General features: G+C 43.4%; 1 protein-coding gene across 3 annotated transcripts in view; it reads left to right on the forward strand.

Annotated features, from left to right (window-relative positions):
• Window positions 1–679: 679 nt before the first annotated feature.
• Window positions 680–17,994, forward strand: part of LOC148037737 (UDP-N-acetylglucosamine diphosphorylase 2-like) — a 140,172-nt gene continuing 122,857 nt past the window's right edge. For 2 of the 3 annotated variants that reach the window (XM_087676691.1, XM_087676690.1), the window contains exon 1: window positions 680–1,103. In XM_087676691.1, coding sequence (XP_087532817.1) covers window positions 963–1,103 — 141 coding nt within the window. In that variant the 5' untranslated portion in view covers window positions 680–962. The remainder of the gene's footprint in view (window positions 1,104–17,994) is intronic. The other variant, XM_087676692.1, reaches the window with a different exon arrangement.

Raw genomic sequence — 17,994 nt, forward strand, 5'->3', positions numbered from 1 at the left:
TTCCTGCAATTTTAAAATATTTATTTTTTCAATAATACTTTCTATTTTTATATTCATTAACTTATGGAGATTCATTATCTCCTGGAGATCTTTTTCGATGATATCCATTATGGTCCTGCTGCTTCTCTGGTTAGCAAATCAGCCAAGACATTAGTAGTACTTTTAATATGGATTATATCAAAATCATAAAACGAAAAGAAAAGTTGCCATCTTTTCAATCTGGCATATTGGGGTAAATTTTTAAGATTATTTTGAATTAATCCTCTTACTTGTGTATTTCAATCCCTATCGGGTGAACATGTTTTGATGATTAAAGTGGTTGGTTTTGGTAATCGTTCTGTCATTTCAAAATCTAGTGATGACAGTTTGCCAAATGTGGGGTTACGTGTGGCATGGTCATTGTAGTCCCTACTCACCTTCAACAAAAACAAATATTTTCCCCTGTGGTCATAGGGGAGGGTGTTAGGGAATGGTATCCATACTCCCATCTCTGGAAAGTGCTTATTGCGGTTGCTTTTGGAGAGGATGATAACTCATGTGGGAGGTGATGTATGAGAATGAGCTCTTAAGAAGGGGCCTCTATGGAGTAGTAAAAGTCCACACGGACGTTTCACGTCTCCCTAGATGGAGAAGGAAGCTTGGGTGACTTGTGGGTGATGTGAATTTGCATGGGAACCATCCTCTGTGTGTGTGAGAGAGAGAGAGAGAGAGAGAGAGAGAGAGAGAGAGAGAGAGCTGTGTACAACATGGCAGAGGCCTTACATAGTGTCAACAGTGATGGCTGGGATATTCTCTCTCTGTCTCTCCTCTCATAATCATCTTCAGAAGGGGAGATCGGGTTGAAGCTTTTTCAATTGTGCAGAAAAGATACGCTTCCGGCCGAAGCTTTTCCTCCATTGGATCCTAGCATAAACGCACAGAGAGAGAGAGAGAGAGAGAGAGAGAGAGAGAGAGAGAGAGAGATGGGGGAAGCCGTCGACGAGGAGTCAGCACCCCCTCAGGCCCTGCTCGAGCGCTTGAAGGATTTTGGACAAGAGCACTGCCTCGATTTATGGAAGGATCTCTCCCCTCAAGAACAGGACTCACTTGTCAAAAACCTCGAGGTTCTTCTTTTGCCTTTTCTCGCTCACTCACACACACACACACACACACGGAAAAGGAAAGAATGTTTTGTTATTCTGGACAAGCTCGATTCAGCCGTTGTGCCATTGTGCTTCTATGGTATTTCTTCACTGATGTATAGATGCACCTGCTTTACGTGAATTATACTGGAAGCTTTCTCCTAATTCTGCAACAACATCTGTTTCTTGTGCCCCCACGAATTTGGTTTTTATGATCTCTGCAAACATGCAGCTTTGTCTTTGGATGCACAGTATATCGAAGCATCTGTGGGCTTCTCAACTTTCAAAATTGATGTCCTTGATCCCAAGTTGCCACGGTTGTGGATACATCAGAAGCAGAGTGTTATGGAGTACATGCTCGTTGAAGTCCAGGGGATTGTAAAAATGAGTATTTTAAGGCGCAGAGGTTGCATCTATTCACAGGCTGCATGTGTTAGGTGTGCATGCATGTGCGTTGTGATATCATGCGAGATCACATTCTCCCTGGAGCAATATTACACCATGTTGATTACAATACCTGTTTAGTAGTTCTCTCGGTGCTTGTCATTGATGGGTCTGAATCATTAAGTGAGAGGGGGGATAAATTTGAAAGGCCCATCAAATTCCATTTAACTCTTCATGTGTGAACTGGTTTGCTGCAGACGAGGGAATTTGAGATATCTGTTAGATTCCTGAAAATTTTTAAGGTCTAATGAGTTTTGAGATATCTGTTAGATTCCTGAAAATTTTTAAGGTCTAATGAGTTTTGTCATGATTTTCTAATCGATTTTCTGACATGCTATTTCTGCATGAACATACAGTTTTTCCCTTAATTACTACCAGTTTCTTCGTCCATCTACCCAGATCTGCAGGGCCTCGTGTTACTCACAGAAACACGTTGACCTGATCTGGATCTCTATATCAACCTTGTTACTTACATTCTTGGACAAACTGGACAAATTTTGATTAGCCACAAAGTCTAACACCACCATATTTTTGTTTTACAACGGCATGGTGTCCACCAAGTTTAGACATCAGCTCCTTAATTCTGACCCTAGACTCTCAATCTCAAGGAAAACCCATCTAGTACCTGTGATTCAGAGGATGACACATTTCATGAGTGCAACCTGCTTTGGGAATTAGAGTGGCTGCAGATGGAATGCTTCTGAACAAGGGGACTAGACTCACATCCACTGCAAATCCTGCAAGAACTATGGAAGGGGGCTACCCTCTATGATGGAAATAGAGGTGCAGAATTTGAGTGAACAATGGAAGGAAAGTGGACACTAGAGAATGACAGAATTGAGCAAGCCTCCCAAGTTGTGAGCATAGGTGATAAAAACATTGAAGTGAGAACTAAATTACGTGTTAAGATGCCTCACAAATTGCCATAAATCTATCATATTTTTCTAGCTCTCAAAGCAGTTCTGAAAAGAAATATTTTATTAAATATGATTATCTAGAACTTTGGTAGGACAACTGGCTCAGAGAGTTTCATAAAAAGGGACATAGCCACTTTCATCTCATAGAATCCCTCTTTAGTGCTAGTGATTCTACCTGCCTGCTGCCTCAATTCCCAGCGTCAGTATATCCTCTCTCATCGTTGTCATCTCATCACCAGCTTTTTCTCTCTCATCACTCTTTCCATTGCCAGGAGCTGCTGCCCTGCCTTTCTATCTGTGTGTTTGCTTCAGGAAGCTGCTGCTGGAACCAACCTTCTTCCTTGGCCTGGGTGGTGAATGACGTGATTTACCACAAATTACAGCAAGCAATAAATACTGTAGCTTGAAAATGCAAGCTTCACCACTTAATCTTGGATAGTTGACATTGGATTGGCCCTATCAACTGGCATTCATTGTGGTATTTCTTTATCTTGTATCATTAGAAGGTTGAAATACATTGAGACATAGGCTGATCCAATACAATTGCTGTCAAGAATGACCATCACTTCATAAAATCAAATTGCCCCTTGATTGTACTACAATCTGGGCACAATCGGGTCTTCGATCTCTTGTATGTGGAACACAATAAATTGAGAAAGTTCAGCTGCAAATTACTTGCCTTCAGCTGCTGCACCGAGTATGAGGTTTTTAGTAATTGGGCATGAATCTCGAGGTGGATCTTAGGGTTTCAGCAGCAATTTCTTCAATTGCTCTCCACCTAATACTGGAATTGGCTGAGAATTGTTGAAGAATTTGTCAAAGTGCAGCGATGCGGAAGCGTGGGACCAAGACTGAGAGAGTAGAGTGAACACAGAGAGGAGAGAGAGAGAGATAGAAGAAGAAGAAGATCTGCTGTATGAAGTATACTGAATACAAAGGAATGCAGATATGTGCACAGGCGTAGTGTGTATGTCTGTGTATCTCCACCTTGCTGATGCCACCTGCTGTACACCTCGAAGTATGCTGCAATCTGCCCGATCTCAGCCCTGAAATCTGAAATCGCCAAGTGTAGAACAATGTGCTGGAGAGCTGCTATATATAGCAGAAAAGAAATGCCAAATAATGACTAGGTCGGCTGATGTAGAATTGTCTGACCTGTACCTGTCCTCGACCGCAGACTGCCACGTGACATCTGACCTAGCAGCGATGATGTGGCTGCTGATGTGGCATTGGCACCTGATTTGACCTTGACAGCGCCGTCAACCTGCTCCGCACATTGTAACACTCTCAAATGGCTGCCTGGCTGGAAAATACATATGTACACAGCCTAATTGAGGAAAATGCCTGTCCAGGGGATGACAGTCTCTAACACCCCCCCTCAGATCTTGGACGAGACATAAGGCTGAGGGATTTGGGCCTTGGAAGTTGGCATGCCTCTGAAGAAGAGCCTAGGGAAGCACCTTCGTGAACAAATCTGCAAGATTGTCCTTCGTCTTGTAGTACTCCACATCTATGGTCTCATCTAAAAGCTTCTCCCTGATGAAGTGGTATTGGATCTCTATGTGCTTTGTATGGGCATGGAAAACAAGATTCCGTGCCAAGGCAATGCAACTCTCATTGTTGCACCGCAGAAGAGTAGGACAGGTCTGGGGCCAGCCAAGCTCCTCCAACAATCTCCGAAGCGACACAATCTCACATGTGGTGGAAGACGTGGCCCGATACTCCGCCTCAGTAGAAGATAGGGCTACCATGGGCTGCTTCTTGCTACTCCAAGAGATAACACCCGCACCCAAGGTAAACCAGTAGCTTGTAGTAGACCGCCTGTGGTCCACATCGCCAGCCCAATCCGAATTACTCCAACCTGCAAGAATAAGAGCTGAAGTACCCGTACCTGCTGGATAATGAATCCCTAAGTCAGAGGTCCCCCTTAGATACCGTAGTATCCCTTGAGCAGCTTGCCGATGCACCTACTGAGGTGCACTTATGAACCCAACCAAAAGACCTATAGCAAAACGTAGATCAACCCATGTGTTGAGGAGCCAAATCAATGATCCAGTTAGTTGACGGTAGCGGATAGTATCCGCCAAAGAAGAATCTGCGTGTGAAGTGGCCTTCTAGTTCGGATCCATAGGAGTAGAAATGGACTCACAATCCTCCATCCCAAAAGTCACCAAGAGCTCCTGTATGTATCTCTGCTGAGAGATGAAAATCCCCCTTTGAGACTAATAAATCTCGTGGCCCAAAAAGAAATGGAGAAGTTCGGAATCCGTCATCTCGAACTTCTGATGTAGGGTTGCCTTTGTCACATCGACTTGCTGGGCATGATCTCCTGTAACAATCAAGCCATCAACATACAAAACAAACAACACACGACCACCCTCGGAAGTGCTCACATAGAGTTGCTGATCGGCCCTAGAGCGCCGATATCCCAACTTGGCTTGGAGAAACGAATCAATCTTCTAGTTCCAAGCGCGCAGAGCTTGCTTGAGGCCATACAAGGCCTTCTTCGACCTGAAAACCTTCCCATCTGAGGAACCAAAGCCAGGAGGTTGCTTGACATAGATCTCCTCCTTCAAATCACCATTCAAGAAAGTTGACTTCACATCCAATTGAAAGACAAGCTATCTCTTATGACTGGCCAAGGCAAGAACAATACGAATATTTGCCATGCGAGCAATAGGGGCAAAAGTATCATGGAAATCAACACCCAAGCAATGTGCAAAACCTTTAGCGACAAGGTGAGCCTTGTGCTTGTCCAAAGAGCTATCACTATGATACTTGGTCTTGAAGACCCACTTGACACCGATCACCTTTTTATGAGAGGGACGAGACACAAGGTACCAAGTGCCATTCCTCCTTATAGCCTCCAACTCGGCTTCCATTGCTGTCTTCCAAGGTGCTGACTGTAAAGCCTCCTTCATGGAGGTGGGCTCTCGATCGTGTATAACATGGGACATCAAACAATAGTTAGAGCAAACAAGCTCCGTAGAATATACTTAGTGCCTCCGTGACCTCCGTGGTCCATCCTATGGTTCCCACTTCTCAAGGACCCCCTCAATCCCTGAATCTCGGAGTGTGTCATGGGCCAAATGAGGAGGAGGCCAGATCTCTCCTCGTTGCTCTCTATCTATTGAAGACTCGGGTACATCCATCGGCGGAAGCTCCACTAGGGTGGCCGGTGGAAGAGAAGACTCTGTATCAGAAGAAGAATCTCCAATAAGAGGCTCTGGCTCCAAAGGAATTGTCTTGGGAGCCCAACTCTCCCTTGGATCTCCAAGTACGGGGTGCTCCTCACCCCTCTCTGTGGCTGGAACTTCCACAAACCGCACATCTCGGCTCGTGTAGACATCCCGCTTCACGGGATCATACAAATGATAACCTTGGGACTTGGAGCTGTAGCCAACACATACCTTTCGTCGGGAAGCCGCTTCAAATTTGTCACGCTGCATCTTCGGGATGTGCACATAGGCGTCACACCCAAAGATCCTGAAATAAGAGACATTAGGCTTAGTCCCAAAGTAGGCGTGAAAAGGTGTTATCCTGTCAACGGCCGAAGTGGGAGAGTGATTGAGGATGTGGACTCCTTCCCCTCCTCTCTCTATGTGTTGTTTCTATTTTATGTTGTATTTTTAATAGAATTTGATGTTGGTTCTAATTGTTGTTTTCTTGCAGAGTTTATTTGGAGCAAGAGGCAAAGGTGTTAATCTCTCTTTGAGTTTGGTTTTTTTTTACTACTATCTTTCAACACAGCATGATGTTAGTTTTAACCCTTGTTTTTTTATTGCAGAGATCATTTTGGGTGACATTACATAAGTGCTTATCTCCCACTGCCTTGGCCCACAGAAACTGAGGTGTCTGTCGATGCTCCATCATGGTGCATGCCATCTCGATCACACTTCGGTTCTTCCGTTCCAAGATGCCATTTTCTTGAGGAGTGTTGGTATTAGCAAACTCCTGGTGAATGCCTCTATTTGCACAAAAACAAGCAAACTCATTAGAAACAAATTCACTACCCTTGTCTGATTGCAAGGTCTTCAATCTTCGGGCGATCAGTTCTCCTCGAAGAGAAGCCAATCCTTGAAGTGGGAGAAAGTCTCCGACTTCAGCGCCAAGAAATAGATCCACGTCATCCTACTATAGTCATCTACGATCAACATGAAGTACGAGCTCTCCTTTAAGGACTCGTTTCGCATAGGGCCATAAAGATCCGTAGATACAAGCTCCATAGGTGAAGTAGACTGCCTCGAAGCTTTGTTGGGAATTGCATCCCTATGTTGCTTCCCACGAATGCAGGAGACACATGCCAGCTGCCTTACCACTTTGTCCACGGCAAACCTCGAACAAGCGATCCTTGCGACGCCTTTCGAAGATACTCATAGTTCAGGTGGCTAAACCAAGCATTCCATAGCTCGGACTGTGTCTGAGAGGTAAGAAGAAGAGAGGTAAGAGCAAGAGAAGACTGCAATTTGTAGATGCCATTCTCCTCATACCCTAAAGAGAGAACCTTCCTCGATCCACAATCAAGGACTCGAATAGCATCACTGTCAAACTCCACCAAAAGACCAAGAGAAGAAATCTTATGTACCGAAAGCAAATGATACCCTAAACCTTGCACATGCAACACCTTGGAAGTATTGGTTCCACGCTTCCTTCAGATGTGGTAATTGTCGCCATCGAGCTTTTGATTTGTTGGAAGAGCCGGTAAGACGGGCATCTTTCGGCCCATGATTGCTTGGAACTCCACGTTAGTCTCTGTAGACATCTTCACTTGCAATGGCTGCACAAATGCAAAACAAGCCCCCTCTGACTATGAAAACATAGCTCGCTAGGGCTCTTTTCTCCGCTTCCCGAACCTTCTTTAGCCGCCGGAGGAGATGAAAAGGTAAAATCTGCACTTGAAGGCCAAAAACACAGCCTTCCACCTCTTCAAACAGTAACAAACAGTAGTAAATTCACCAACTGTGCTCTTTTCCTGCGTGCCCACGCTCACCTCAGCCTTGTTCGGATGCGCAGCTCTCCTGCTCACCCTCGAACGTTGGTAACACAGTCTTGTGTCGCGCTGAAATCTCCTCTTCAGGTAGGTTCTTCACTCAGTCAGTCCGTCCTCAATGCTCTAATACCATGTCAGAGTGCAGCGATGCGGAAGCGTGGGACCAAGACTGAGAGAGTAGAGTGAACACACACACACACACACACACACACACAGAAGAACAAGATCTGCTGTATGAAGTATGCTGAATACAAAGGAAAGCAGATATGTACACGGGCGCAATGCGTATGTCTGCGTATCTCCACCTCGATGATGCCACCTACTGAACACCACGAAGTAGCTGCAATCTGCCTGATCTCAGCCCTGAAATCTGCAATCGCCCAAGTGTAGAACAATGAGCTGGAGAGCTGCTATATATAGCAGAAAAGAAATGCCAAATAATGACCAGGTTGGCTGCATTAAATGCAGCCGACTGATGCAGAACTGTCCAACCTGTACCTGTCTGACTGCAGACTGCCACGTGGCATGTGACCTGGCAGCGATGACATGGCTGCTGACGTGACATCTGCACCTGATCTGACCCTGACACAGCCGTCAACCTGCTCCGCACACTGTAACACTTTCAAATGGCTGCCTGGCTGGAAAATACATATGTACACAGCCTAACTGAGGAAAATGCCTGTCTAGGGGATGACAGTGTCTAACAGAATTGTGCAGGAATGAGAACGGAAGCTGTTGGGAGAGAAAATTCCAGTTTTTGTCGCCAGAAATTCAAGTCACGTGCTGTAAACCTGCATTAAATGTAGTTGCTTGGCAGTCTAGAGGCGTTTGATGTTGTTGCATGGTCTAGGAAGTATTGCTTGCTAGCACCCTTTAGGAGTTGTCGCCTGCCTTGGAAGCCTCTTTGGCTGGCTGGAATTTCTTTAGAACTGTTGGTGCCTGCTGTAGCAGCATTCTCCCTCTCTCTCTCTCTCTCAGACTCCACAAGCCTTTGAATGGTTGGAATGATCATTAGCCAGGTGCCAAATAGTCCTCCCAGTTTGCATGGGTAATTTAATAAATGGCAACTTGTTTTGCCACTTGGTAGCCTTCTAATTTAATTTTAAGCATTAATTAATCAACTTATAGAATTTAATTTCTCAAAATGAATTAATTATTACTTTGTACCTGCCCAAGGATTGGCTAGTTCCACAATTAATGTGCTAATCCCCATTGGACATTTAATTGCCCCCACATTAATTGGCCTTGGACTAGCATCAATTAATTAATTAATGCTTAGTTCCTCAATGTCACCATTGGACATTTTAAGCGCCTAATTAATTGCCTAGACCCAAACAAACACTAGGATAAATTTATACCTTTTGCTAGTGTCACCCATTACTCACTTGGGGTCCTTAGGTCATCAACATGGCTTAATTGGCTTGCACTTCACGTGTACCTCACATATGCACAATTTAATAATGCCAAAGCTAAGCATTAAAAATAAATGTCTTTGTGACAAACCTTCCTTTGAAATCGTTGTAGTTGTCCCCAATTGTAGTGCAATGTGACAAAAGCAAGATATCATAGTCAAAGAATGTTAGTGCTGCTATTCATACTATGCTACTGCCAAATAGATGCTGAAATTTCTAGCCAATGTAACTAAGTCATAGCTGACAAAAAATGAACCATAATTGCTTTTAGAACCACATGGAACTCCAAACCACAAAGTGGTTTGACCAAGCAACCATAATAAAGCATAAACTGAGCATAAACCATGACTGAACTATCAATGGCATCCAATAACACTCTACTGTCCATAAAAACCATGTGAATACCATTGATAACCGATAATCATCCAATGAAAACCAATGATTGATAATTAATCTCTGATAATCATTATTTGATTTAAATGTATAGTTTTAGAGTTGCAGTGAAAATAATACTCATCTTCATAGCAACTATAATGACTAATACACTAAATAGTGACCTTATGGCAAATGTATTGTCAACAAAGAGTACCTTGGATGCATGCTGAATACATTCAAGATCTACTATATATATGAGTTGTCCATCGCTAGAAGAGCGGATGTGCCACCTTCCCCTCGAGTATAAGGTAATGCTTTGGACCTCCTACTTTGTTAAACTTAAAAGAGCCTGAATTGAAGTCAGCTCTAGCTGAAATGCCTTTGGGTAAAGCTGCAACAACTGAGAATAGTTTGCCAAGTTACCCTCTTTCATCCAATTGGCATCCATTGAGGAGCGATTTTGAAACTTCACCAAGTACCTCTTGGAACGTTTACCTCAAAAGTTCCTTTCCTTATGTGCCAAATTTTCTTGGGTGCTAGAATCTTATCTACATCCTCAACCTTTGGCTGAATTTTAGCAAACATATCCTTAGGTACATCACCATGAAAAGATTGCACCAACAAGCTCGTATGAAAAGTGTTATGTATCCTTCAATGTGGAGGCAATTTTAGCCTATATGCCACATCAACAATCTTTTCCAATGCTTGGAAGGGCCTATAATAATGCACGTTGGATACAAATGTTCTTTGCTTTTCATCTTTTTCAGCTTAGCCTTTCTAAAATGCAGCTATCGATTTGCCCTTTGTAAATTCTAATGCACGTCTATAGCAATTAGTGCTTTTTTTTGCTTCTCTTGTAACCTCTAAGTGCTTCTTTGACCTTTTGATAGCCAACATCCATATTTTCCACATACCTATTAGCGTGAAAACTCTTGTCCTATGTATGCAAGATAAGGGGAACTTTCTTTCGAGTCTCAATAATCGAAAAAAGAGCTTTGCTAGTGGAACTTTGCACGGTGAAACCAGCCTTCCTCCTCGGATAGGGTGGTAAATCCTTGATTACAACTTAATTACAACAGCAAACAATAAATGCAAATCTGAAAATACAAATTTACCTACTGATCTTGGACAATGCACACCCACGGGGGATTCACTAGTAGTAATAAGGAGACGTCACCTGCGTGCAAGAAATATATGAAAATAACCCTTATTTACCCCCTATTTATCGGACCTTACCTTATAAAATGTACCTTTCTTCCCTTAAATAACTCCCCTCCCTTACACTCACGTGGTACCATACGGTAAACCCTAGTGGACCCCCCCAGGTGCACACTCGATTGGCCCCAAAATTGGCGTAACTCCCCTTGCTGTCCAAAGTGACCAGCAAGTCTTCAATCTATTTTGCCCCTTGATTCGGCCACTCAAATGACCTTCACCCACTTTATAGATGATGGAAATGTCCCAAATTTAATGGCTGGCTAGTCCTCCACCTGAATTCAGCTGAAATTTACCTTTAGTCTTGTTGAATCCAAGTCTTGGAGCTTCCAATTCTTGGCATGCTTCCCAAAGCTGCTGTTAGGGTTTATAGCAAAGAGAAATTTGCAATATCTCAGCCTCCAAGGGTCCAAATGCTGAGATCTTCGGAGCAAGGCTGTGAAATGGCTGGGAGACGAGAGGGAAAATTGTAGAGAGAGAAAATTCAGAGTTTTGTCGCGAAGAATGACTGAAAATCAGTGAAGTGCTGCTATTGCCTTGCCACAACAGCATGTAGATGCAAAGAACTAAAGAAAATCAGTCATTTACTGTTGTTGCCGTGCCTCAACAACCTGTAGATGCTGTCTCCTGCTGTTGATTGGTCTTCTTTTGCCCCTGACTGCCTCAGAAGGTCCTCCAATGGCTGCAAATCAGACCAACAGTCTCCCCTCCCTCTCTCTTGCAGGCTGAATTTATAGAAATGCCTCTCTCCAATCTCTAAAGACGTTTTTCAGTCTTGCATAGGCATTTTTCACAAGTGGTAGCCTTCCCAAATGGTTTTTTCAGCATTTTTCATAATTAAATATTAATAGTTGTCTATAAATAGGCACAATCAGTCTAGGATGGCGCCCCTTTTTGGGGCTGTAAACCGTAACCGCAAAACGCAGAAACGCAAAAACGCAAACTAGGAGTAAAGGGTTTCTCAACACCCCCTCTTAGGCCCAAAAAGGGGAACAAGAGAAGAGTGAGGTGGAGATGCAATGCTACATGCGGAAGAATGTTGATGCAACAGGTACCACTTGCAAAGTGTCCTTCGTGGGAAAATTGTTCACTTGTCTAAGTGCCCTAGTACAAAGATGATGAAAACATGCAATGCATAGGAGGAATGTCGGACTTTGTGTGGTGCCGAGAACCATAAGGATATGCCCGTACTCGATCTCAGGAGTTGGCTCCATGCTGACAAAGGAGACCTTTGAAGATAATCAGGAGACATGATGAGCTGTAGAACTTGAAACTCAACCTCGGGAGAGAAGCCACTAGCTCGGTGACTCCATGCTGGAAGGAATACAAAGGCCTAATCACCAAGTCGTTGCTGAAGATCCAAGGGCCCTAATCTAGGTAGATCCTCTAGATCCTGGATATGAGTAGAGGAAATGATTGCTCAAGGGAGAGCCACTCCTCGAAAGTAAGAGGTGGTGGTGTGTGAAGAACTTCATGGCACATAGGGTCCCTCTCTAAATTGGAAGGAGTAGAAGTAGCAGTCCCTCTTTGAAGTTGAAGAAGAACCAAAAGCCCCCTCTGAGGGCGAAGTAAGAAAATCCCCCTCTAAATCCTAGTCTGAGAGAGAAAGGGAATCCAACCACTCATGGCTCACGGAATGTGAAGCATCTAATGACGAAGGAAGTGCCACCGGTCGTGTTGAATAAGGTATCTGGGGCTCGGAAGAAGAAGCCGGGAAGCACCCAGGAGCAAGCGGAGGTTAGCCAGCTGCAAACGCAAGCTGGGCTGAGCCTTGGGCTGGTTTGGCTGAGCTGCAGGCTACAAAGGCAGCCTAGAACAACCTCCAAAAAAGTGTTGATGCAATGGAAAAAGAAGTGGATGCCGAACCCGCCACTGGTCTTTGCCTTCGTTGGAGTGGAGGATCTTCGCTGCTAGGTGAGTAGATCCAGCTCTGATACCATGTCAAAAGATGATGTACCAGTGAGACAGTAGGGTTTGCAGGGAGGACCAGGAGCGAACTTGGCAAACATGAAGAAGAGAAGGGAAGAGAGACGAAACTCTGATGAATGGAATGATGAAGACCTAAATCATGGAGTGAATGTGATATAAGGGAACAAGGGTGCCGTAGCACATGGAAGATGATGAAGACAGGCACGAACCATGAACCGCAATGCCCTCTTGAAGGGGTGTGAGGGTAGTGGAGAGGCTGGAAAGAAGAGGTGATGGATTGAATGAATCAACCGTGAAGAATGAATGAGAGAGTGTCTTATAAATAGGCATAGTCAGTCTAGGATGGCGCCCCTTTTTGTCGCTGCATACACAAACCCGAAACCCAAAACGCAGAAACGCAAAAATGTAAACTGCAGGGGAAGGGTTTCTTAACATACCCTTCATGGCACTAGCAGTTGCATCATCCTTAGGGCAATCAACTTTGCTAAGCTTTGTGTGTGGCGGTAAAGGCACACCAAGAGGCTTAGCATCAGCCATATTAAACTTGTTAAGTACTTTGCTGATGTACTTGTTTTGTGAGAGAAATAATAAATGTTGCCCTCTGTCTCTTTTAATGTGCATGCCCAAAATGTGTTCAGCTGTCCCCAAACCTTTCATGGAGAAGGCTAAACTCAGCTGCCTTTTAAGAGCATTCAAAGTACTCTTATGTTGTCCTACAATCAGCATGTTATCCACATATAAAACTAACGCAATAAGGCTTCCATCATCAGCCTTTTTAGTGTATAAGTAGTGATTTGCATGACTGCATTTAAATCCATGGCTGAGCATAAAGGTATCAAATTTTTTGTACCATTGTCTAGGGGCTTGTTTCAGCCCATATAAGCTGTGTTTCAGTTTACAAACCAAATGCTCTTTTCCTGGAATGGCAAATCCCTTTGGCTGCTTCATGTACAACTCTTCATCCAAGTCACCAAGAAGAAAAGCAGTCTTCACATCCATCTGATCCAACTCTAAATCCAAGAATGGAGTGAGAACAAACAAAACACGGAGCGTAGTCATCTTCACCATTGGTGAAAAGACCTCTTGGAAGTCTATGCCCTCCTTCTGTGTATAGCCCTTAGGAACCAATCGTGCCTTGTACTTGGGCTTGCCATCAATACATTTCACTTTGTAAACCCATTTATTAGCTTTTCTATCCTTGGGCAAAGGTATAAGCTCCCATGTGTTATTTGCATATAGAGATTTCATCTCTTACTGCATAGCAAGCTTCCACTTTCTCTTGTTTTCACATGACTGTGCCTCTTTGAATGTCAGAGGCTTACCCTCATCAGGCAACAAAATGCAATCCAAAGATGGCTGAAACCTCTGTGGCTGCCTTCTGACATGTGGACCTTCTTACCCAATGATTTGTATTATTAGGCAGTGGGCCTACATCTTGAGGAATGTGCACACCATCACCAGGTGGCTGATTTTCAGCATTTTCTTGCTGCTGTAACCTGTTTTCAGCATGTTCTTCTTGCTGTCCTATTTTATCCTGTGCATCTATTTGCTGTCCATGATCTTCTTGCTGTAGCACAATAGGTTGCTGCTCATTTTCAGCATCAAAAGGGACAGAACTTTCAGCTAATGGCTATTGAATGGCTGGCTGTTCATGCTGAAATTTGACCTTTGTTTTGTCAAGATCACCATGTGTAGCATTTTTCAGCAACTTTGCTTCATTAAATACTACGTCTAGGCTGCGTACTATCTTCCTGCCCTGAGGAAGTCAAACTCTATAACCCATCTCTCCCTCATCTCTATATCCCATGAAGATGCCCTTGATGGATTTCATGTCTAGTTTGGTCCTCTGTTCTATAGGTACACGCACAAAGAGATCATAATCAAAGACACACAAATGGTCATATAAAGCAAGTTTGCCACAACAAACCTCTTCAGGAATGCCATTTTCCAATGCACGATTGGGAGAGCGATTGTATACATGAACTGCAATTTTAAGAGCCTCTCACCAAAACTGTTGCGGGAGATTAGTTGTGGACAACATGCATCTGACTCTCTCACGATGTGTGCGATTGTCGGCACCTTCACCTCTAGCAGTACGACCCACTCTGTGAATATATTCCTTTGAGTCATCTGGAGGTCATACTGAATAATCCAATCCATTACAGGTCAGCAATGACGTGGCTTGCAATGGGGGAAAACATTGATGTGGGGTTTGTTGACTGCGGTGTGGTCGTTATCTGTTGGATAGACAGAGCGGCAAGCAGAGCGCCATCTGCTTTTTGAAGTAGTTGATACTTCGCAGTAATCTTAGCTCTCACGTTCCCGATAAAACAAAATTGGCGTTGATTTAAGCAATCGTCTTCCTTCAGCAAAGAAGAGTTGCTATTCCCTTCCTTTGATCTCAGGAATCTGTCCGCCACCTAGGACTCCTCCTCACAATGTTGCAGTGAACTTTAAAAAAAAACTGAATTGATGAATAATTCAGCTCATGTTGATTGTCACATGGTGCAGCCCAGGATGGCAATCATGACTGTCTTTCAGCCACGCCATTTGATGCAGGATTATAAGGGGCTGCCAACTTCCTCTTAATGCCATGCATCTCACAAAACTTGTTAAATTCATTTGAGACATACTCACCCCCATTATCTGTTCTTATGGCTTTCAACTTAAGCCCTTTCTATGTGGTAACAAAAGCATGGAGTTTTTTAAAAGCATCCAACACTTTCTTTTAGCTCTTAAGTACAAACACCCATGACTTTCCATTGAAATCATCAATGAAAGTAACAAAGTAGTGTGCATCCCCATACGAATTAATAGGCATAGTGCACACATCAGAGTGTACTAAGGCAAGAGCATTAGACTTCTTAACGACACTAGAGTAATAAGGAGACTTCACATGTTTTCCATATAAGCAATCATGACAAAATTTGAGACCAGAGCCTTTTACATCAAATCTCCCTAAAGAGGAGAGAACTTAAGACCTTTCTGGCTCATATGACCAAGTCTTTTGTGCCAAAGCTCCATTTGTGAATGGACTTCAGCCACAGCCAAGAACTTGCCAGGTAATGCTTTACAATGCAAGTAATTTAAAGTCCCCCTTTTGCTGCCTTTAACAATCATCATAGAGCCCTTATGCACCTTCCAAGATCCACCACCAAAGGTAGTAAAATACCCTTTACCGTCAAGCTACCCAACTGATAGTAGACTTTTCTTTATGCCAGGTACAAATCAGACATTCTGGAAAATCAGCTCTTGGCCATTTTCAAGGGCCAAGTAAATGGTGCCAACACCCTCTATCTCACATGCATAGTTATTACCCAAGTAAACCTTGGCTAGGCAACGTGCAGTATATTCAGAAAATGACTCCAAAGAGGGGGTATCATTAAAAGCGGCACCGCTGTCCACTATCCATGATTGTGACAGCCCATCATGAGCTGAAAGTAAGGCATCAATTACCTCCTTTCTGGTGATGTGCATATCACTTGTTGTTGCCATAATATCTGCATCATTACATGAGGCCACAACAAGTATCTCTTCAGTGTCAGGAAGCTCTTCAATGACCACACTAGATGCATTGCTCTCATGGGATGTTTATACTTGGATTGTGCCTATATGCATGTGCCCTCCCTTCTTTGTGGTATCGGTTGAGTCAAGGTCATTGGTCTCTTTCTCAAGGGGAGTGGTCATACTTGGGTTCTGCCTTCCTCCCCTTTGTGGGATCACTTTTGCATTCCATTGCGATTGTCGTTAGGCACGAGCCCCCTACTCTCTCTTGCATACTGAGTGAGGGTGCTATGTTCTTGCTTCCTCCTATTGTGGTGATGTTTGTTGTACTCGCTTTAGTTGCACAACTAGTGGATCCAATTTGGTGGCGGTTATTTGTTCTTTATATTTTCATGTGTTTTGTGTTTCACCTCTATGCTCTTTGATCTTGTGTTATGCTGTTATTGACTCTCCTTTGACTCTACCTCCACATGGTACAACTTGCACATCCTGTCCTCCTTGGCCACCTGCATTGCTCCACTTGCCTCAATCTTGAGGGCTTTTAATGATACTTTGATTTGGCCAATAGCAACCTCCATAATGTGGAATATTTATACATCCATGTAGCTTGGTTGTTTGATTGACCCGTTATTTGTAAGTAAGTGAATGATTTCTATAGTGCTTTATCTTGGTGGGTAGGGAGCCTGATGAAGTGTCTTGAGGATGCATGCGTATCAAATCTTGTGTCAAGACTTTGTTTCTATTTTCTCTCAAGAGTCTAAAACATTTGGAGTTCTTTGTGAGAGTGCAATACAGACAAGAACCATGAACACAGAGAGAGAAGGGAAGAGGGAGATTGAGATGAGCACAAAGAAGAAAAGGAAAAAATCACACTCATCAAAAAACGAAAGTTGAATACATAGTGGGCTGATCAGTCCTTGCACACAGCTCAAGGCGTCAATGAGGGCACTGGATTAGACTGATGATAGAGAAGATGGCAGGCTGAATGGAGAGAATGCTGGCTGCACAAACAAGAATGTGTGGGCTGAAGAGGAGGGCTGCTATCTATAGTAGCTGCCCCCAAAAGTGGCCAACTTGTAGTTGATTGCATTAATTGCAATTGACTTGATGTAGGTGGTTGTAGTTATACTCATTGTTGTTAGGTACGAAAGGTATGTTACGATTAAATATGGTACTAAATGGTACCTTATGATTTTATAAGGTACGTTACGATATTAGTATGATAAAAATTTAACATGATTTTAAAAAAAAACCATAAATCATTAAATGATAGAAAACATGTTTAAAGTGGAAATAGCAATCTCATTACGAAATAAGATGAATACATGAGGGTGACCATCGTAGTCGCATGGGCTGCACAAAACATGCGATATAACTATAGAGTACAATCTAGACTCTAGTGTGTCATAGTGGCATCCATGCATATGGATACAATGATAGTAGATACAAAAGAGAGACCTATGAATCTATGATGAGGCATCACTATCATTATCATCATCATTAGAACCATCTGAGTGCTCATCAAGAGAGTCTAAAGATGACTCCTCGACATTGGATGATGAGGCACACTCATACTCATCCTCACTGATGAGGTTACCATCATCATCAAATGATGGCTCCCTAGGTGGCGGCTGTGTAGGCAAGAGGGGGATGTCATCATGAGGCACGAGAGTGAGCTACTAGATCCCCGCCTTATATATGTCTGTAAGCCACTCGAATCACCTCTCCTCGATGTTGGAGGGTGTCGAATGACCATGCCCTTGCTACCACCTACTCGAACTCCTTGCCCACGAGCACGCTGATTGCGAGTGTCACGAGTATCTGCTGCTATAAGCTCTCTATAGAGCTCTGCAAAAATCTCCTCCTTCTCGTCCACCTCCTGATGTACACTCGGAAGAGTATCGCCCGTCAACTTGAATTTGTCAACATTCACCTAGACAATGGATGTAAGATTGTAAATGCTAAAGTCTAAATTGTAAAGTATAAACTTTAAAGTTCAAAGTTTAAAACAACAAATTTTAAATTTTATGGTTAAGTGTTTAAACTTAACCTGCTTCGGACTACCCATGCTTATCATATCCCTCATC

The sequence above is a fragment of the Lygodium microphyllum genome, chromosome 4 (genome assembly GCF_053477565.2).
Source record: "Lygodium microphyllum isolate KBCC chromosome 4, Lygodium_microphyllum_v1.1.10, whole genome shotgun sequence".
In the NCBI taxonomy this organism is placed as follows: Eukaryota; Viridiplantae; Streptophyta; class Polypodiopsida; order Schizaeales; family Lygodiaceae; genus Lygodium; species Lygodium microphyllum.